The sequence below is a fragment of the Triplophysa rosa genome, linkage group LG20 (genome assembly GCF_024868665.1).
Source record: "Triplophysa rosa linkage group LG20, Trosa_1v2, whole genome shotgun sequence".
NCBI lineage: Eukaryota > Metazoa > Chordata > Actinopteri > Cypriniformes > Nemacheilidae > Triplophysa > Triplophysa rosa.
This window is the reverse complement of record NC_079909.1, coordinates 5919585-5943336: the sequence shown is the minus strand read 5'-3', so window position 1 is coordinate 5943336 and position 23752 is coordinate 5919585. Positions and strand designations below refer to the sequence as shown.

The 23752-nt window shown below is 39.6% G+C and overlaps 1 protein-coding gene across 1 annotated transcript in view; it reads right to left on the bottom strand.

Annotated features, from left to right (window-relative positions):
- Window positions 1-23752, bottom strand: part of ptprga (protein tyrosine phosphatase receptor type Ga) — a 236808-nt gene that overhangs the window by 22431 nt on the left and 190625 nt on the right. The window contains exons 9-14 of the mRNA XM_057361532.1: window positions 17123-17307; window positions 12936-13044; window positions 12800-12849; window positions 11718-12483; window positions 8891-9023; window positions 1882-1973 (exon numbers count right to left, since the gene is read on the bottom strand). Coding sequence (XP_057217515.1) covers window positions 1882-1973; window positions 8891-9023; window positions 11718-12483; window positions 12800-12849; window positions 12936-13044; window positions 17123-17307 — 1335 coding nt within the window. The remainder of the gene's footprint in view (window positions 1-1881; window positions 1974-8890; window positions 9024-11717; window positions 12484-12799; window positions 12850-12935; window positions 13045-17122; window positions 17308-23752) is intronic.

Here is a 23752-nt window from a genome sequence, read left to right as displayed (position 1 = left end):
AGAGAGAGAGAGAGAGAGAGAGAGAGAGAGAGAGAGAGAGAGAGAGATTGCTGCCCACACTAAATGGATCTTTGTAAATACCAAGCCTTGCCTTAGCCAAGCTGGCACACAGATGCCTAAATTGGATTGAGGGCACTATGCCACCACCATTGTGAGCCGTGCCACAGCACAACAATGAAAATGGGTTCCAATGAAGTGCTTATGGGAAAGACCAAGAAAATCAATGGCTCTCATTGCATTAAGATCTTGGCCCTGTTGCTGGGATGGATTCCACCACAGTGACTAAATCAGACCTGAAATCTTCAGAACCAAATTCTGTCCACTTGTGTTGCATTGCACTCTCTGTTAATGGTTATCCACACAGACAGACAATGAGCCAAAGTCATTTGCCAGAGAGAGCTATTTTCTTGGCTCTTACCCTTAATGGCTAATGTGTATGCATGTGTGTGAGAGAACAGAGGGTCAAGATGAATGCCACTCGTATTCTCTGGTAACCGCACGGACCCATAACCAGCCTATCAAGACCTGCAGTTCCCCAAACATCTGTGTCTATATCTGACTCACAGTCATATTTAGCTCATAAATATTAAGCTCTTAAACTCAGTTTACATTAAACAAAATCATCTGAATAATGTGAATGGCACTTCAATATCACACACCAGTGAGCGTCAAGGGTACAGTTTCATCGTCCCAATGTTTTTTATTATGGAAATAAGGTCAGAAATAAAGTCGGTGGCAAAAAGCTCAAATTTTATCCTACGATTTATTCTACGACAAAACACACCAATATTAACCCCCTTGTGATTTTATTAAGCTTTATAGTGCCCTAAAAACAACAGTTACTAACAAGCTGCTAAAAGCCTACAGATATTGTCGAGGACATGAAAAGTCATGTAGTTTCACCATGTTGTTTCTACAGTAGCTCTAAACTGACAAATTGCTCTACAGATACGTTATCTCTTTTGGCAAAGAAGTGAAAACGTGACGACATCTTAGTCCTGTGTCAGCCACCGTAGTGCTTTGAAAGGGAGGGGTGGAGCAAGCCGTTGGTTGCAATTTGCAACCTCACCACTAGATGCCGCTAAATTACATACACTGGACCTTTAAATGTCATCACGCATAAAAACCTCCCACAAAGTTGGCCAACAAAAATACGTCATCCCTGTGGCAAACAACAACAGTAAAACCAAAGAACTAAAGTGGACAAGACCTTTATATCGTGTTTGTGAGTACAGCTGGTTTTCTCTCTGTTTCCCAACAGCTGAAGACTTCATCAGATCCATTTCATGTCAAAATCAATGCAGGCATGGATTTTTTCATTCACGGTCTATTACACTAATCGCAAAAAAATAGAGTAGTATTAGGTCTCCCACACAATCAACTGTGTGTGATGACAGCCAAAGCTTTGCTAGATCTTGGCACGGTTGGAAATATTATGTAATTCAACCTATTAACCATGGTACAACACGTAAACAAAAAAATCATGTGCTCAAAAGCGCATTCAGCGTTAGATCATATCATGGCCGGTTTGGGGGGACTAGGGGAGACATTTCCCCCTCGATTTTTCTTGGGCCCCCCCAAAAATATCCAGCTGACAATTGAAACAATTAAAAATGAAATCCCTATTATTAAATACTTACTAAATACTTATTTGTATTATCTATTATATGTCTGATCTATGATCTGTCAATTTAATCACAGAAAAATGTACAAATTATGCATGCAATGCACTTCTGCCCAACCAGAATATGTGATTTCCACCCCAGTCGAGCCAGCCTAGTATCATGGATATGGATCATATCATATCTTGGATCAGTGTTTAGTTGGATTTTAAGATTAGGAAGTGTTTGACTGATGTGAACTCTATTCAATAAGACCTACCTGGAATGGGAATAACAGGTATGCTCTCATTTGGCACAACTCTGGGAGAGTTACTGTCCTCCACGTAAAAATGAGCCGTTTGGAAACACCTCCTAAAAGAGAGAAAGACAAAAAACAAAGAGAGAGAGAAGTGAAAGAGGTGAAATACACATCGACACTGCTTTAATGTTGCCATTAGGTGTGGTTTAGGTAACAATCCCCAGAGTAAACACAGATGCTGCTGGGATGTTTGACAGGATCAAGGTGAACTTCGAACCCTCTTTCCAAAGAGCAAATCAAACAATTCAAACACAGATTACAGCTACACACTTCAATTCAATTTTATTTACATAACGCTTTTCACAATGTGCATTGTTCCAAAGCAGCTTTACAGGAGAAAATAAGAAAAACAGAAAAACACAGAGAAGGTAAAATGCAGCACAGTGCATGGTGTTTGTAGAACCAGCAAGATCATTCTAATAAATAATAAATAATATCTAATATCAGCAGTCTCCTGGTGGGCACGCCAACACTGCCCTGTGGCGAGGAACCCCAACTCCAATGATAAATAAATGGAGAAAAACTTCAAACGCTCTCGATTCAGGGTCAAGACACAGGTCACACAAATCCTGTCATCATTTATTTACTATAATACTTTTACGAAAGTTTTTTGATCGGTTAAATGACAGGTCCTGCTTTCCAAATCCACTTTTATTGGATGAAGACAAGAAGCCTAGATAGTTTACTGCTAAACCTGATGGAAAAGAAAGTCAAACCGGTTTAGATTGACATGAGGGTGATGACAGCTGATGATGACAGAATTTTCATTTTGGGTGAACTAGCCCTTTAAACTCCAATGTTAACAAACATTATTGACTTAATGAAACCTTGAAATATCTTCCTAAAGACTTTTTTTGGTCAGAAGTAACTTATAAGACCCATTTCTGCCTCAAAATAGATCAACTTTATGCAAACCCACAGACACTTCTTTCCTCTCATCATGTCAAAGATGTCCTCACTAGATATTAACATCTACAACCAGGCTGACTTAAGTCTACATACTGTTGAACATAACAAAATGCAAACTTCCTTCTCATTCGAAACAAGAAAGAAAAAGTAAGACAAGATAACAGATAACTGCTACAGGCGTCAAGTCTGAAACTGGTTTTACCTCTTTTGTTTAACTCGCAAGAGAACCGATAAGAGAAAGACTCCTTGTAAAAAAAAACACAGCGAACAAAACACACAGAAAGAGCGATAGGTGGATCCGGGCCAAACTGAAGTTACCAAGTTTTGGACGTCAAGTCAGTAAGCCAGCATGGTTTTGTCTTGTCTTCGTCCTACCTGTATTTGATGCACAGCAGAGAACATAAGCTGTTCATCCCTGCAAAGAACGAGGGATTTTAAGAGCGGACAGAGACTGCGGGATCCACATGCTGCCGCTGAGTGAACGGGTGAGAGAGCAGTGTGTGTGTGTGAGAGAGAGAGAGAGAGAGAGAGAGAGAGAGAGAGAGAGAGAGAGGGAGAGAGAGAGAGGGAGAGAGAGAGAGAGAGAGAGAGAGAGGGCTGGTCCTGACGCATCACACGCACAGGGTTTACACAAGAGCTGGAGCTGCCGGGGTCAGTCGTGAACAGTCCGCTGATCTCAGATCAGCCCAGAACTGATCTGATAAAGCACAGACACCTGCTGCCTTTCCCTCTGGACACACACACCCCTCCAGCTGGACACTCCTCCATTCTTTTAGTTAATTTAATCTTCATTTTAAACAGAAGAAGAAAAAAGATACAAAACAACCGAACTACAATAACAAACGTTGTAAAAAAACAGCAAAGCTTGGATGAAGTTTAAGGTGGACTAGATTTAAAGTGACAGTTCACTCAAAACTAAAACTGTAAAAGTATTTTTGTTAATACAGTGGCAATAAACAGAGACGGAGATTAAAAATAATAAATAAATGATTAGTGAAGTTTGTCTATCCAACTTGTGAAAAATACGCTGTACAAAAGTTCTGTGCCTCAGGCAAATAGAGTTCAATTTCGGCTTGTTTATATCACAAAGCTATTGCTTTTGGTCTCTTTCTAAGCTCGACAACCCTTTCCATATGAAAGAAAAAACACATATGAGATCTCTTAAACATCTCATTTGTTTCTCCTAGATATTGATTAAAAAAGAGCCAGAAATCTCACAAACACTCTTAAAAAAATGTGCTTCAATAGGTTCTTCGATGCCATAGAAGAACCTATTGGTTCCATAAAGAACCTTTAACGTCTGAAGAATTCAGATGATAAAAAGTAAGAAAGACATGGTTCTTCTTTAAAGAACGTTTGACTGAATAGTCCTTTGTGGAACCAAAAATGGTATCGCTGTGAAGAACCTTTTAAGCACCTTTATTTTTAAGAGTGAACGTCTCCATTAGAGTTTCAGAAGCGACCTCAACAATGTCTCAAACGGAGCTTAGATTTGTCAAGTCTGTCATCAAAAGTCAATCTTATTGAAGATCTCAATATAAACGCAAACATTTCTCATCAAATTGACCCAAATCCAGATTATTTTACCTCTACATTCTACATTCGTTTTACACATATTCTTCATGTATTATAACAACCGTCTCATTTGTTTCTGTTTTTATTTCTCATTAGCAATTTTATGAGAAATTTCTGTGATGTTACTTAACAGATACTTAAAAGAAACACAACTGACGGCTCCATCAAATCTCCTAAACTATGAAAGATCAACCTCTGAGGAATCATTTTCCCAAATTCTCTGGATTGGTTACTGTATGACTTTACTGTAGTAAGACAAAATCTATCCTTTTTATTGCCACCAAAGTCATACAGGTTTTGTATAAAAGAAGAAACATTTCTTTTGAGACTTCAGACAGGCTTGTGTCAGTGAGAGAAAGCTTCCCAACAGGCAGTGTGAACGTCACATTTGTAAATGTAAATGTGACGCTCAACAGGTCTGATGTGTGGAACAAAAGCCAGCACAGATCGTATGAACCAGTTCAACTGGACACTGTGCTGGATGTGGTTACTGTGTACTGAAAATGTGACTTCTGATGAATAATCGCATTGGTTTAACACAATGCTGAAGTAATCTAATGGTTCTGAAGTGAATTATGTACAACATGTTGTAGTGTGTGGCGACGAGGCAGTGATGAAGTTATCGGTTGTGTCTTTTGCGGACACGTTTGCTCTGTATTGAAACTGGGTGAGCTGCCATGCTCTATACTGCTTACAGAGATGTAACGAATTTATTAGACTACCACCACCCAATGTAAGGTTTGTTTTTAAGTTTTTAAAACATAAATATAACAAAGATTTGTTTATATATACTTGACAGAAAGGCTTTCCATTTTTGATCTCGAATCATAGGTCTGAATGTTTAAAATGAGTTGCTGTATGTAGAGAAAAATAAGAATTTTGTCAACATCTTTTTCAAATCTTTTTTGAAACTGAATAAAATAGATATAACTTCTTTAGCCCAGAACACAATAAAACCTCTTCGATATTTTTTAAAAGGCATTTTTTAAAAGGCATCTCAAGGTGAAACCTTCAGAAGCTGCTTTATGAAATTTTGTGACGTGTTTATGATTACTCTTAAAAAAAAAAAAAATCGAAATATTTTAATGGTTGTGGAGAATATTTGTGTAGATTCTGTGAACAACTTGAACGTTAAAGGTATAGATACATACTTTAGATAGGATCAGTTAAAATTCTCTCGACTGCTCCATCATCTAGTCCAAACTTTTTCACAGAGCTGGTTGCAATGCATTCTGGGATTACCTTCTTCATGAATGATATCTGTGTTCTTTTTTTCCAAGATAAGAAATCATCATCCGGGCAGACAGCTCACTAGATTTGAATACAGAGAACGTGTTTCTGTGTCCATTATTAAGTCAATCAAACAAAAGAGAATCCTGTGAACACCACCCCTGACTTTCAAAAGACAAATAAGGGAGAGGATAAAGAAAAGAAATAAGACATTTCAGAGGACAGGAAATAGTTAAAGAGGTGGGAAAGACAGTATGAGAGTACGAGAGAGAGAGAGAGAGAGAGAGAGAGAGAGAGAGAGAGAGAGAGAGAGAGGGAGTGACTATTTGACTTGGATCGTTTCCACGAGACAGTCACAGGAAGTGTCACATCCTAGTTAATGTTTCCAGGTGGACTTCAGACAACATAACACACAATCAATCCACCCACCCAACCAAACACACACAAGTTTATTTAGCTAAATCTTAAACTACATGGGAGTACCGTAAACACACATGATGTTTCCACATATACACCCCACCTTGATATACAGCAGTACATAACATAACACACGCATACGCACACACACAGATGGTGTGGTGTGACAGAAGGTAAGTATAGCTGATCTGAGACTGAGACATTAATGCCGTGGCTAATCTTAGTCAGTCTGCTGAGCAGATTAGACCTAAAGACACACACGCGCACACACATGCGCACACACATGCGCACACACACGCGCACACACACACACACACACACGCACACACACACACCACACACGTACGTTTTATTATCTCCGTGGGGACAGTCCATAGGCGTAATGAGTTGTATACTGTACAAACTGTATATTTTATCCCCTAACCCTAACCCTACCCCTAAACCTAAAGATCGTAGAAAACTTTTTGCATTATTAGATTTTCAAAAATTATCGTTCTGTACAATTTATAAGCTTTTGTGCTCAGGGGACCTCAATTTTGGTCCCCACAGTGACATGGGTCCCCATGAGTTGGTGTGCGTTCAGGTTTAGGTCCCCACTAACATATAAAAACCAAGTCACACACACACACACACACACACACACACACACACACACACACACACACACTCAGTAGTTTGGTGTTTGAATGCTTTAATAGTGCATTGTTACAACTGAAGTCTATTCTGAGACCCAGCACACCTCCCAATGGATTTCCCAGCATCCTTTGCACCCAACCATACCATAATTCACATCAAAGAGCAGTTCATGTCGTGCTTCTCATCGCGTTGGGTAATTATTTTGTGTACGGTATAATATTGGCCGCTAGCGCTATAACAGATGAAGGTACATTTTAGTGTTTTTCCACTTTGGCGTGTTGCATCGAACAGCAGAGGGTCGGGCAGAGGCTGCACATTTTTCACGACCCCCCGCTACTGCATAAGCCCTGAGTTACAGAGGAGGCAGCAGATGGACGCTTGTGGCCCAGGGCGGAGCGCCCAGACCTGGGTAAAGAGTACTGGCACCGAGACTCTCCAGAGCCAGATCTGTCTGCTGAACAGAGACATGGTGAACGTGCGATCAGAGACCCCAGAGAGACTTTATCAGCTTGCCACCGGAAAGAGACGAGAGACGTATGTGAGAACACACATGCTGACCTAACTGGAGACTCAGCACAGACTAAATAAAATGTTACAGACGATTTCAACGGCAACAACATAAACAAACGTTATGTGGCCCAAACTTAACTTTCGGTAGACTTCCACAAAGATTTAATAATAGTCCCTGTGTAGAGTAATTATTGTACTACTTTTAATATAAACTAAAATAATAATTTAAATTAAATATAAATTGCTATATTATATAGACCAATAAACAAACAAAAATGTAACTTCGGGCCTGGCGCGTGCGTCCGACAAAACCGTCTATAATGTCTGTATGTTGTTTAGATTTCATTACAAACTAATCTAAATCCATCCCCTCATAGAAACGTTGTTGCATGCAGGGTTGCCAGATCTGCAAAGAAAAACCAGCCCAATTTTGTTACCTAAAATATATACTGTATGTGTCTCTGTCAGTGAAATCCAGGCTCAAAATCTAATAATGTGATATCAAGCATCAAGTTTGATTTCAACCATAAATTTAAAGGAACAGTTCAGCCAAAAATGAAAATGTAGGATGTGCAGGAAACATGTAGGAAAGAAAACAGTTGTGGGACATTCTTTAGACTATGTGGGATGATTTTATGTAGAATCACCAAAATACGACTTTCTTGTATATTTCACTGTATATAGAATATATCATTGTATAGTAGTAATCATAAACATACCCAGCCTTCATAAATAACTTTCTTATCGTTAAAATATGAAATCAGGTGAAAGTCTATCCACCTTTAACCTGCAGATTAAAAAACAACCAGCAGCAAGAGTTTAAAAGTTGCCAAATCTGATGGAAAATCATGGATCTGGCAACCCTGCAGTTCTGCACATTGATACAGGCAGTAGCTAAGTTTAGAAATGTTATTATCATTATAGCTGTTTATTAGAATATTTTGTCTTTTTTAGGATGAACAGAACATTGTGTTCATCATTCAGTATCCATTAAAAAAATGTTTTTTTTAATATTGACCTATCAAAGCATCCCAAAAAAAGTGGTTTGCGGTCAGACAGCTAACTTCAGCTAACATTGTTGTGCACTTTTCTTTTTAAAGTATGACTAGTTTACAAAAACACACCCAAACAAACAAATGTCAAAGCCAAATAAACAACTTAGTAGAAGGCTGGAATCAACAAATAGACAAACCAGACAAGACACGCACATATCTTAATAATAGACACTTTCAGGCAGTCTCAAGGGTGACCATGGCAACAGGGCCTCGGTAACCACTTCTGTGCACCCCCGTCGCTTCAACAATGCCCCGAGGGAAGACTAAAGCCTCTCTCTATCTTACTTAAAGTCACCACATCACACACACTTTATACACGCCACACACTTCTAACTGGTTTCCCATCCCCCCGGAGGACGCCAGGATCCCCAGAGTGATAAACTAGCAGCTACAGGATTCAGACTGACACAAACACACACATCGGCCAAACTCTAAAGCAATAAAACAGATCACATTAGGGTAAAGACGTCCACCTGAAAGACTTTCACTGATTCAATCACACAATCACTCGTGTGTCCGTCAAAGTCATTCAGGAGATCGGTGATTCAGCGGGAGTCATTCTGTCAGCATGTCAGCAATTCATTGAGTCATCGAGTCAGAAAGCAAGCTGTCGGTGTGGGTCAATGACAGTGTCTCACCTCCAGTAGACGAGGACGGCCAGCAGAAGGATGAGGCAGAGGAAGGTGAGTGCAGACACCACCACCAGAGGAATGATCCACTCCATCCTGCCCGCTGAAGGCACCGGGTGCATACTGGAGATGACTGTACGCTCTGAAACACACACACACACACACCTGCGTTACCATAAACACACCAGATATAGAGCAAACAGAGGCTGTGTTTAGAAACCTAGTGAGCTACCTACATAGACAGTAGTGTTTGGCACCATAGACACATGTGATTGATTAAATATGAAAATATAACCATAAGCATTAGCGGTTGACTGATTAAAAAAAAAAATACATTTGTGATCATTTCTTTTATATGGCAAATGGCACGTGTACATATCGTCGCTGGCCTTCTGAAACCTCATACTGTATGTCTAAATTCACTGTCTTTCAGGAAATGGAAAAAACACTGTACTTTTTAAACGATTAACTACAGTATTGACAAAGCCGACAAGCGCGTTTTAAGACTTTTATTGCTTTGACATTTGCAAAATCCGGTAACAAACATAAAGGGTGACTAATAATAATGATTTATATATAAATCAAAATATAACTATATAAAATTTTATATAAAATATAAATATATAAAAATAAAAATCACAAAATATGGAGATACAAGGTTTCAGAAGGACAGTGGTGTAGGGCTATATGTAAATGTATACTTTTATTGCTATTAGTTATTAATAAATAAAAATGTCAAAGCAATTCAAATGAAATGACATTAATGTAAAAAAATTCCAGTACTTTTTTTTTTACAAAATAAGGATACAAAAAAAGATGCACTTTTTAATTTCGCTCTCCTACTTTTCCACTGCTTTTCTAGGTAAATGCTAGATGGACATGTTTGACCATTGCGTCCGCGTCTTTTGCAGATGAGCGCCGCGTATTTAAGACACTGTGTCAAGTTAAAATAATTTAAACTTTTCCATGCGGCGCAATTCCAGAACAGTGGACCAATCAGAAGACCCTGGAGGCGGGGCAATGCTTGTGAGCATTCGTTTACAGTCGCTGACATGGCAATTTAAACAATCAATGTTGATTCAAAATGCTATTAATAAAAGTAACAAAAATATTACAAAATAATAACTTAGGAATAATTGACGACGGGCCGTTTAATTATTCGAAAGTTAATGCACACCCCGAGGTGGTAATGCGTGCAATGCGCGAAGCGGTGTTACACCTCGGGTGTACATTAACTTTCGAATAATTAAACGGACCAGTCAATTATTCCGCTTATACCATGGTTACCACACCACAGGTAATTTCAACGTTTGTCATGTTATCATCTTTAAAATGCTGTTGATGGTAGAACTACTTTCTAGAGCATCTCATTTCAAACGGACTCGGAGGCTCGAGCCACTGCTACGTGGTGTGTGTGTGAGTGAGAGCGAGAGACCGCGCACACACCTGCGTGTTTGCAGTAATGTGATAGAAAAGCCAGTGATGATAATATTATTTATTCCTCGTATTGTATCACCAGCAGTAGAAAAAATAACGCAAACTTTTGAAAGAGTAGGTCTATCAAAATATATTTGTTATTAGTTATAAGCAGCATGAAGAGGAAAACGAACCAGTAGGCTATCGGTGTTTATCAATTCATTTTGTTTTTCTATTTAGTTATTTTATTTATTCGATTTCAGTATATGTATTTCTATATTGTTTTTTAAATGCTTTGTTTATTGAAAGGAACCTGTGCACGCGTTTCCATTAACAGTAAAGTTTGTCAACCAATCAGATTGAAGCATTCAACAGCCCAGTGGTATAATACTGTATATACACAGTCAAACATATTTACATATATTTTTGTATCTGCTTAACAGGTTTGATTTAGTATATATAAATGAATATACTCATATATCTCATAGACTTCAACCCTGTTCTTCTGTTCATACCCTCACACAAACTCTTCACATAGTTAGAATTACAGTAAAAGAAGATTTGACTGATTTAGAAAGATCATGTAAAATGGTTTCTGACATGTCTGACCATATCTGCGAATAAACAAAAACAACTTGTACAAACACACAACATACCACAATCCCAAGCTGAAGAGCCAATCTGGCAGAATGAACCACAGGCTCAGACCCCGATCATAAGTAAAGAGAGATCAGAAACCCACATCCCCCCTCCGGTGGTCCGAGAGAGCTGCTCCACGCTGCTATCCTGACACGCTAGCGCCAGCACGCTCCCTGCCTCACTACATGCACAAACTGACTCACTGTAACGCCAGCTAAAACACTCGAAAATGGCCTAGACCTCGCCGGCGTACACACACACACACACACACACACACACACACACACACACACACACGCACACGCTGGATGAACACCACCCCAGTGCCAGAGAGCTAAAGATGGAATTTCTCTGTCTCTCTTTCAGGTTTTATTTTTAAGTCCCTGCAGCTGAATCTGTTTTCTGCTCTCATCCTCTCTGGACCTGGAAAGTAGGCCAAGCCTCTGCCTCCAAAACAAACGTGTCAAATCATGAGATGCAAGGATGAGAGACAAAGGAGAAGCTGAGGAATGCAGAAAAAGGACAACTAACATGAGAGATAAAAACGTCAGCTCGCAGGGGACGCACAAATGGGCCACAAAAGAACCGAATGTTTGGTGGGAAAACAAAAGGATTGGAACTGGAATTAAACATTGTGGAAAACGTGTGTGGTGCTATATGTGGTTCTGATTCCCCTGATCTGCCTTAACAAACACCACAATCAAAAAAATAACACTTTTAAAAAAACTGAAATCCACCACCAGCAAAGAAAAGTGGATTAGAGTAAGTGCTGGTCTCCAACCTGTATGTATAGAGAAAGGTGGCATGTGACCACGGTCTTCTCTGGTGGGTTTGTTGGTCTGAGCCGTGCTGTCTGGAGTCTCTATTACTGCTGTCACACTATCATCAACATCATCATCCTCCAGGTCTCTGGTAGGCACCACCTGTTCGCCCTCATCCACAATTGTCGATGTGTTTTTCTCCACATGCTCCTCCGGGACACTAGATGGCACTCCTTTCTCCTTCGCTGTTGAATCTGGCGTTGCCGTGGGTGGATCTTTGGCCACGGAGCCGTCCACCTGCTTTTCGACCTCATCAGGATCTCTGCCGCTTTTAGTCTCCGCCCCTTTTTCCTGTTCCTCCTCTTCCTCTCCGTTTTTCTCGCCATCCTCATCTTCACCCTTCCCTCCCTTCTCTCCTCCATCATCAGATCCGTCGTTCTCAGCGGCTGCGTCCGCGTCCGAGGCTGGGGAAGAAGTCGGTTCAGGGGTGGTCACGACGGGCTTGGCGGGGGTCTGACGGGTGGAGGCGGGAGTCGGAGTGGAGGGGGGAGGTCTGGTGGGCCAGACGGAGCTGGGGAAGGAGGAGATGACGCCTCCGCTGAAGCCCAGACCCGCCAGGAGCGTGCTGGTTACAATGGATGCCACGGTCGCCTGGCTCCCGCTGGATGAGGGGCCGATTCCGGTCGCCATTGAAACGAAAGAGAAGGGGAGACCAGAGGAGGTCCAGGTGGAGGAGCCTGAGCTGATAGGTGCCATGTCTGCTGAGGATGCTGGGGACACTGTTGGCTGGAGACAGACATAAAAAGACAAGGACAAGTTGAAAAAATACTGAAAATATTATAGAAAGATTATCAAACATTTTATTAGATTACTACATTTTAATAGTCCACATGGGTGTAATGCTTTGTAGTAACAAACTTTAGTGTCTACAAAACTAGTGAATGCATTTTTTTAGTAAATTACAAATAAATGTAATTAAAGACTATACCATAAATAGTAAAAGTAGTCAAATATTGGCCACACAATGTTTTGTTTAAGGCATCAGTTGTGAAACATTTAAAGGAAACGGTGCTGCCACCTGCTGGACAAAAGATAAACTTACCATTCCAGTTTTCACTATTCTTGTACCCTCAAATATTCTTGTGGTGTTTGCTGTGACAAAACAGAGAAAAAATGTAAACAAGAGGTAACGCTTTAGAAACTAAGGCAACTTAGTGTACGCATGTATCTCGGTGTACCTCTGAAGAGCATGCTTTGGCTGAAGTCACTACGCTTATCATTCAAACACACCGCCTGGACGCGGAACAGGTACAACACATCTGATGACACAGGTGTGATGAGGGCCTCCTGAAACACACAGTCACAAATACAGTAAACACACAAAACACAAGTTTCTGTTAAACAGGAAGAACAAAAACAGCCCCCAAGAGCTCGATCTGTGATGTGGGGGTGTGTTCTTTCCTGACGAGTCCATCGAGGGACAAAAGGAGAACAGTACACACACACACACGCACTCACACACACTGAAGTGTGACCTCTCTTGACAGAGGTCTGGAGGATGAAGGTGAACAGCTTGTTCTCCTTTCCTTCGTTTGACGGCAACACTCTTCTTCTCAAGTCATTAGCATTGAAAACAGACGATCACCTGTCACATAACGTTCACACATTACCACGTAAAGCACCTCTGAGACGCTCAGCTGGGAGAGACAGACACAGGAACTCAGCGTGAAGCACCACTTCAATTAAAATAACTATTTTTATATTATACGCTAATAGATTTGATGTTTGAATAAAGCAACACTATCAGTGTATGTGTATATTGAAGAGTTTGTTTGCAAAAACAGATAACTCCATTTAAAAAATAAAAATCTAGCTTTTATTGTGCATTCCAAGTAATATCAAACTGCAGTTGGGTTGTTTGGGTTAAGTAATAATAACTCTAAAACACTAAAAATACAGCTAACGAACACAAAAAAAAACACATGAAAACATAGTAACACAATAAAAACAAACAAACACATTTTTTGTATATTTCTTGAGTTCATATATTTGAGCATGTGCCTTTAGATGAAAAGGTCTGTAACACCTTTTAATCTAAAGGTGCACGCTCAAATATAGGAATTTAGTTTTGTAGACAAATAAATAAAATGCACATTTTATTTAATGTTTTTGAAAGGAATGATTTGGACTGCACTGTAAAAAAACTAAATTTTCTGGCAGCTGGGGCCCCAGAAATATAAACAAAATATATCAAATATACCAGAAATATAAACAAAATAAAATAACAGCTTTCCTGTAAAATGGCATGTTTTTCCTGTTTTTCTTGTAAATTTGCAGTCTTTTTATGCAATTTGACCGTATTTCAAAAATCTGTTCGTAAAATTACAGTTTTTAGGATATTATACGTGAAAAATCTGTGCAAAAATAAACAGTAAAAATCTGTAAAATTACTTTTTTTACAGTGTAAACAATAAAGAAAAAGCAGCCAATACGAGCTCAGAATAGGAGAAAACCCCTCAATAGATACCCAAAGAAGCTGGTTGAGAAAATGACAAATTCTAAAGACGTTTTGATTCATTTGGTAACAGAATTCCTATATTTACATCTGTGTTATTCCGTATTGATGAGTTAATTATTTTAAAATGTGGAAAAAATACAAAATATAAATAAGTGACTAAACGTTTATATATAGACGTGTATATACACGTACAGTATATACACCCAACATGTTATATAGCTTAATAAATAAACAAAAAATAGAATTGTTTTGTAGTGTAAAGCAGAGATAATTAATTCAGTCTTTTATGTGTGGAGACATCATAATATAAAATACATATGTTGTGTATTTAATGTACATTTAATTTGAAAACGCATGACTTCATTGCAATATTGTGTATAGAACAAAACAATTAATAAGATAATAAATGATCTCCATCAAAACAACCAAATAACATCAGGATACCTGTGCACTATTTTCTTCAGTCATTCTGGGTTCAAATGTATTACAAATCCACAGAATGCTTGCAAATCTGCAGCATAAATAGCTAAAATACAATATAATACCAGATTCTGTTAGTTACATCCCGATACACATGAGATATCAACAAATTTATTCAACCCTCAAGCATGGCCAGTCTGACGGTGCATGGACATTATTTAACAAGTTTCCCTTCATCGGGCCTGTTCCTACCTCCTGGCTGTTCTTTTTTTCCCAACCGTACACAAGCAGGCTCGTTTCCTCCGTGAGAAATGAAGATTCAATACAATTGTAAGTGTATGAGCAATAGCCATTATCATAACTCACTTCCCCTCCGCAGGGTCCACTGAACAGCGCAGTGGGCTTCAGGCATTTGTAAATCTTGTGTTAAGTAAATGGCGCCAGCTCCTCTTCACGCCAGCACCTTTCTGATGTATGCAAGTTGGGCTGTATTTCATTCCGTAAAGGATTCCCACTCAAATATTACTTTAAAGTGCTGGCTTATTATAAATGAAAGCAAGAAACTACTTCCTCACTAGTTTCCGTATTGATTTAAGAGGCACTTCCTTAAAAACTCATGTCGGTCTCTAACGTGACCCAGATAGCGGCATCTTGGGATGAAAACTGAAATGAAATTGAAGAACTTAAAAGTAAAGACGAGGAACAGAGAAAGAGTGAGAGAAATTTGGAGTGGAATGGGATTGTAATGAAACGGCACGCAGAAAGGTTTGAGAACTAAATAAAACTGAGAGTTTCTGTTTCTAGCAGTTCTGTCTCGCACGGATGAGAGAATCAGAAAACTCAACCTGTTATAAATTTCATACCCCACCATGTGCCTGATAGAAAGTCAAGAGAAAAGGCACTAAATTACATCTCGAGCGCTTAAACAGTTTTAGTGCATTAGTGTTTTCAACCGGCGGGCTCCAAGGTCACAATCTACTGCTGCGGCCCCCCGCTGACAATATAAAGTGCAGTCTTTACTCATAGTCACTGCGCTTCTGCAAACATGGATCTGCGACCCGTGGCACACCAGCGATTACAGGATATTATCCATGAGCTGTGGGTTTACAGACTTTATATCAATATCCTTACATTCCAGGGGCCGTTACACACAAACCCGCCCGCAATTTTTGAAAGGCAGTTTGTTTATGGAGAACAGACACGCAGTCCACTCAGATGTGAAGTGTTTATTGTTTAAAACAATCCTATTTACTTTCTTAATAAATATCCCATGTGTGTGATTCAGCAGTGCATGTCATTCCAAAGGAGACCTTTGCTTTTCACCGTTAAAATAAAAAATAATATAAGAAAAAAAAAAGTAAAAATAAAGGCTAAACGTACAATTAGGGCTTTGTAATTAGTCGTAATCGATTTTCAATTGCAATTTTGTCCTTCAACTATTACAAAAACAAAAAATAATGGAGGTCAAACGATTCTTGTGCTGCATTTCGTCAGACATGTTGAAGGCAGTTTAACATAATGTTAAATTAAGGTGTTCAGTACACTGTAAAAAAAACAACTATAGGATTTACCTATTTTTTTGCGCAAGTTTTGCAAGTAAATTTCACTTAATTAAAAAAAGGTTTTTCACAGTTTTTTACAAGCAAAAACGTGCACAAATAACACAAAAAATTCTATAAATCTTACTAGCTGTTTTTTTACAGTGTTAGTTGTGGCATTGCACAATATATTTGATCTAACTTGATATTTGAGTTATTTTGATGATATTGATTTTGATGTATCATTTTTATATTATTTATTTAAATAAGGGCTGTCAAACGATTAATTGCGATTAATCACATTAAGAATAAAAGTGCTGACACAATATATATCTGTGTACTGTGCATATACATTTTGTATTTATAAACACATACTGTACATGTATACATATTTAGGAAATATTTACATGTATTTACCAATATTGAAATTATATTTAAAGGTTAATCATTTTTATATTTTAAAATGACATGTATGTGTATGTTTTTATGAATACAAAATTAATATGCACAGTAACCAGACATACAGTATATTATGTACTAACAACTATTCTTGATTAATCGCGATTCATCGTTGGACAGCCCTAATTTAAATGTTTGTATTAATTTTTCGTTTTTTAAATTTTTTTATTCTATTTTTTATCTTTATGTTATTTTATGACCTTATTTTTTAACGTCATTGTTTCATGTTGTTTTCAAAGTCAATGAGTAATTGTGTTAAATAACTGTGATCTCAGTATTGGCCAAAATAATTGTGATTATGATTTCTGTCATAGCCTACTCATTACTTCCCACTAAATATGATTAAATATAATAATAATAAATATTTGTTTATACCCTGAAAAGGCTCATAGTAGGGAAGATAAATGTTTGACTTTGCCTCTACAGCATCTTACGGGACAAATATCATTATTTACAATCCCACTGTAAAAAGCATAACGCGACTCCTCACCAGTTTCTGATCGCTGCCTTTGACGTACGTCTCCTCATATGACTCATCGTTTCTGGTCCAGCTGTAGGAAATGAGGTAGCTGATAATCGGCGGGTCATAGGTGATCTCCGGACGGGCCCACCTCACCACAAGTGCCGTCTTATTCATGTGCTGGACGTTCATATTGATGGGAGCGCTGCTGCACGCTGCATAAAACAGAGAGAATGAAAATTAACCTTTCGAAAATGACGCTCCATTGGTGCCCTTACATCCCACAGCCACTAGATGGCTCAGTTCGACTGCATCCAGCCCGCCTTCACGTGTCCTCAATCGTGTTGTGCCCTCTGTAAACACCGGCAGCATCCAAGTTGCTGTTAATCTCCCCAGCAGAAGGTGTTTAATCACCGAACGTGCCGCAGTTTTGGGCCGCCGACAACACGCGTAGGGGTGAGCTTCTATTTGCAGAGAAATCCGACAGAAAAGCCTTAAATTTCCTTCGGGTTTGGGTCTCTCTGAAATGCACGCGCACATTCGCGATGCAGGCGAACGCACGGATGCCCACGCGCACACAAACGCTCCCTCCCACAGCCACAGGGGAGCCATTACATCCAAAACAATGCTAATTAAAGTAATTCTCCCATCACTGAAGCTTCTATTAGCTCTAATCACGAGACGAGTAATACTGACTACAGCCGTGAACCGGTGTACACTCATCTACCTTGACTTTCAGGTGCAGGTGGCAGGCATTATAATAGCACTCGTATACACAGACTGTGACCTTTAGGGATCCATGCTTGTCCTACACAAAACCTTGTAAGAATTATATTCGTCAATTCATTTTTAAAAATGCCTTTGCATACATCTATAATGAAAAATATGCAATTTGTGCATTAAAATAAGGTAACGTTAAAATGACCCAAATCACAAGTCCGCATACCCTGTATACTTGAAGCACCATACATCAATTTATCACTTAAGTAAAAGTTAACAAGAACATTTATCCATTAGTGACTGTGCACCACAATATGAAGGTCATCAGACTAAACAGTGGATTTTAATAAGCCGAATCACCAGGAGTGGTTCTGAGAACACAGTTCTGAGCGGAGCTGTAAAGTACCTGAGTAATCGTCTTCCATTTCTACACTTAAGGATTATTTAGAGGAAACTGTAATTCATTCGAGTACTTTCGAAACGTAATGTGCCTTTACTCAAAAACATATTTAATGGTACATTTTCCTCTTTATAATTTCATTTAAATCTCCAGAGTGCAAAGTACATTTTGTTTTACTGCGCTTACAAGCTCATGAAATTAGTCCCGGCTGAACTTTTACAGTAAGTGTATTTAAACACATAGGGTTGTGACCTAAAGCCATACATTTAATACAAGAGGATGAACTTGATTCAAGTGTAAACATGGTCTGCGATCTGTCTATAACTTGTTGAAAGAAATGTCAGGTAACAGGTTTGAGTTGAACATGCGGTGTGTCACAACACCGAGACTGTGATTTAATGTGTTTGTGTATCAGTTGCTTTAATGAGATCCATGCGTCATAACCAGAACTTTCTCCACAACAGCTATCATCATTCACAAAGTCGCACACATTTTTCACTTCTTGTGTGTTTTGCATATTACATTTTGGGCTAATTCGACAACGCTCTGAGCAACTAATAAAAGTATAGTGCTCTTGGCGCCATTTAATACATTTCAATTTGGTCTCTTTTTCCCCTGGAAATCAGCACAGAAAAACTCAAACAACATGAAACAAAAACGCTGCAGGTTCCATCTGGGCCCAAACTGCGCAGAAATACATCACAGCCGTAACGCCGCTGAGAAACACAGTAACACAGGTCACTGAGAGACGGCGCAGGTCTCTGATGAGATGCGCAGAACAGCGTTTAATAAAAAGGCCATCTTTGGCCCTCCGGCTTGTTGACCGTGGAGAGGGAGATTAATGGAGGGATATAGCGGGAAAGGAGAAAAGGTGAGAGCAGAAGTCAAATTAGAGAGAGAAAGAGCAAACACTCTGTTAACCTTGAACGGCCGTTTTAAACAGCTGACAAGTATAAAGGGCTTAGTATAAAGCTCACAAAAATCCGTCGGTATTTACACACGTTGTCTTTCCAAATCCACATGCCCTTATTGTTTAATAATATTATGTGATCGAATTTTTGGAATTTCCTTTTTTAACCACAACCGTCCTAACAAGTTAACAGCACACACACAAATATTTAAAGGGGTCATATGGCACGAATACGTGTTTTACTGTGTCTTTGGTGTGTTATAAGTCACCCATGCATGTATTACACACGTAAAATTGCAAAAATGAAAGTGTCAGAACAAAAGATGCATTCTATCTAAAAGCGAATGTTCACCCAGACCTGCCTGAAACGCCTCGTGTAACCACACCCCCACAAATCTACGTCAGTTGGTGGTATGACTAAGACCGCCCAAATGTATACGCAAGTAAGGTGGGCGTACCTGTCAGTACAATTGAAGAGGAACCTGATGTTCCAAATATGGTAAGAGGCGTCACATTTCCGTCACATGCTTGCAGTATTCGACCAATCACTACGCACTGGTGAACTGGCCAATCATAGCACACCTCGCTTTTCAGAGCCATGAGCTTTGTAAAAAATCTGTGCGTTTCAGAGAGGCGGGACAAAGAGGAGAAACAAACATGCACGGTATGTGTTTTTGAACCTTAAATGGTACACATTGCATTACATCTAAAACAAACGATAATATTCGTTTTAGCCGTGTCGTATGACCCCTTTAAAGGGTTATTTCACCCAAAAATGACAATTCTGTCATCGTTTATTCACCCTCTAGTTGTTCCAAATCTGTGTCAAATTCTTGGTTCTAATGAACACAGAGAAAGATATTTGGAAGAATGTGAGCAACTGACCGTTTTGGGACACCATTGAATACCATAATAGAAAAAAAGGACAATGGTAGTCAAAGGTGCCCCAAAACTGTTTGCTTTCCTAAATTCCTCAAAATATCTCATTTTGTGTTCAACAGAACTAAAACAATTATACAATAATTCTTCCCACTATGGTAGTCAATGGCCCCTTTCACACATACAGTTTTTACTGGTAAATTGCCAGAAAATTGCAGTTAACAGATTGTGTATGAACAAAACCTTTCCGGTAAATCAGTACTCCCAATTTACCAGTAAACACAGAAATACATATTACTGGTTTTTTGAGACAGCTGTGTGAATGCTGTCTTACCGGTAAATTGACAGAATTTGTGTATTTACCGTGAATTTACCAGAATGACTTTACCAGTCATTTACCAGCATTGCTGCATGAAAAGGGCAAATATCCTTCTCTGTGTTCATCAAAACAAAGAAATTTATGCAGATTTGGAACAACTTGAGGGTGAGTAAACGATGACAGAATTTTCATTTTTGGGTGAACTGTCCCTTCAGTGGTTAATAAAGAAAACAGAATCAAATCAACATACTTCCGACCGGACACATGCGTAGCTGGTGGTCTGTACTTTATTGTGACTGCTGATAAAACCGATTTGGCTGTTTCACCTACTGCGAGGAAAAGTTCAGCTATCATCCAGCCCGATTTGAATTAATCCAAGCTAACAAAAAGTTCATCTCCTGCCCGAGGGGGCACCACTGATATGCTTCTGTTTTCAGTCCCTGTCAAACTATAACTCCACCCTTTCATCCTTTTTTCCTTTATTGTATCCTTTTTGTTCTCTTTTTATTCCGCGATGACAGGAAACAGCATCCAAAATCGATTTTGCACGCCGCTGAAATTAAACGCATAACCAGACGCAGATAAGAGAGGCTACTGCGCATTTGGAACGTCCTGAGTTTTGAGGATCCGTTCATGATATCCGACTCAGTTTCCAAAACTCAGGACCTGGACTCAGGATTGGTATTGATGGAATGAGAATGTTTAAAGGGATAGTTCACCACAAAATGAAAATGATGTTATCATTTTTTCACCCTCATGTCATTCTGAACCTGTATGACTTTCTTCCTTCCGTAGTGTCACGACCCAGGTCAGGTCGGGGTAATTGTCTGCACGGGAACGGTCTTGTTTTGTCGAGCACGTGGAAGCTGTCTACTGTCGGCTGATCACGTGCTCGGAGTCTCCGTTAGGGTTTTCCTTGCAGTGGTGTTTTTCCACTGAGCTCTCACACCCCTGTTCTCACTTCCCTCATTAAGCCCGCTTGTTCCCGCAATTGTCCCACACCTGTTAACTATTCCAGCCCATCTAGGTTTCCTTTATAATCCCTTGGTGTTTCTTGTCCTGTGTCTGACCGTTGTGTGTTTTCCACTACAGACTGACCTAGGTGTTGCTGCGGCTCACCTATAGCATCTTTATATCCTCTTGGATTCCTTAGCCTTAGCCTTGCCACAGTCCTAGTCATAGCCTTAGTCCTAGCTCCTCTAGTCATTTGGCTGTCACGAACGTGCTTCTCTTGACTCTGTTATTCCTTAGCTTTTCCAGTGTGTTCTCACCTCTCTCCCATCACGTCCCAGGTCTGCTCTCTGTCTACGCAGTATCCGTTGGCGTCCCGGCCGGCGGCCTCGCTCCACACCCGACCTGACAACAGTCGCATCAGGGGCGTGATCTTCGTCACGAGCTACCACTTCTCTCTCCTTCTGAGAGTTGGTTCGAGGTATCCCTCGAACCCCAACTACTGACCCCTTACCCCGGCGGGGGATTCTCGACGCTCTTCGGAGGCCTCTCCCGTTCCGGTGGTGTATCTTTCTGCTTCCCGCGGCTGTGCCTTCCTTGGTTGTTTGGATTATTGACTGTTGCCATTTTCTAATAAAGCTTTTTCCCGCATTTGGGTCTCTCTCAGCTTTGTCGACCATCACACGTAGAACACAAAAGAAGATATATTGAAGAATGTTGGTAACTGAACGACATTGAACCCCATTGACTTCCATTGTATGGACACAAAACCACTGCAAGTAAAAAGTCAAAATATCTTATTTTGTGTTCTGCAGAAGTCATACAGGTTTGAAATGGCAGGAGGGTGAGGAAATGATGACGGAATTAAAATTTTTGGGATGAACTGTCCCTTTAAATGAGAATTTGCTCAGCTCTTGCATGCAATGCATTCAATCCAGATGAGTATTTCTTTACTTCCTCTCTTAAAACACAGGTTTAATACTCCTTTATCAATGTTTAACAGGTAATATACATTAATTATATTGTAATATATTTCTCTTGCACCATAATGAATTCATTTTGTGGTGGACATTACATCATAACATTTTTGGAATTGATTGGCTGGAATAGTACATGCTCCAAACACACACATAGAGTAATATTATATTATAAATTAACTATAATAATACATGTTTTTTTGTATAAAATTACAGAACTATTCACTCTGTTGTTTTAACCCATGGTTGGGTAAAATATGAACAAACCAAACTGTTGAGTTAAATGAACCTTGAAAATGTCCTTATTTGACCCCCATCGTGCATTGAAACAACCCTGCATTTTTAAAAGTGCGCTTTTCGTTCAAATGACACGACAGAGGAACATTCCTAAATTGTGCATTAAAATATCTCTCTCATTTTCTCCTTTCAGCTTTAATGTGACCTTCAGAAAGCTAAAATCTTCTTTTTGTAAGTGCCCACAGTGAAAGAAAAGCCCCAAAACAATGTTTCCCATGTTGTGATGGCCAAAGCTACAGTAAGGGGTCAGGGAAAATGAAACAATTGGGTTTCAACCGAAAGAACCTTTGTTGGAGAAGGACAAAGAGACGAGGTAAAATGGCTTGTCTTTGTCTTCTCTGTACATATACAGAAATTCCTCCTCTACCCCGAGCAAGGTTAAGACAGTACTGAGGTCTTTCAAGCATGTTATTTGTATACTGTGATCTGCATTTGAGCTGGAGGGTTGTTCGCTTTGACCATGGCTCACCAGGAGAAGGTTTAAACATATGTAAGAACTGTAAATACAAAGAGCAACCACGGTACACATCTCACAAGACGTACATTACTGAATGATGAATGTAAAGACAGAAATCAGCATGTAGGATAATTGTTTTTACAACGGCACATGGGGTTAACAGCTTTATGGTGGGTTTAGTCTCTGTGCTCCTATTGGTTAACATCACCTGGACCAAAGCATCCGTTTTCCCTGTTGAAAAAAGCAGCATATGCTGGTTTGCTATGTTTTGATGCTGGTGTGTGCTGGTTTACGCTGGTCAAACCAGCATCAAAACATACCTAACCCAGCATATGCTGCTTTTTTCAAAAGGGTTGGACACCAGGAGAGGCTGAAAGTGTGAAGCACACGGACAGAGGTGAGACAGAAACAGCGTGCCCTTGAAAAGCTGCAGTCCTGTGCTTTTCCTGCGAATGCGGCTGTCACGCCAAGCAGAGAAATGAGCGGGAGAATAGGCAAGTAAATGACACGACGGCGGAGAACAGCACCATATGCCACCCACTCGCTCTCATTACGCACACACGCTCACCAGCACCGACACAAGCACATATGTGCCGTTTCTTGAGCGCTGTGTGATGCATTATGAGTGTTCACTAATGGGAGGAATCTGAATGTACATTTGAATCAAAAGAGAGTCATGATGTATGATCATGTGATGTAGAAACAGAATATACAATGCCGGGCAGCCAAACATTCATCATTAAAAGAACA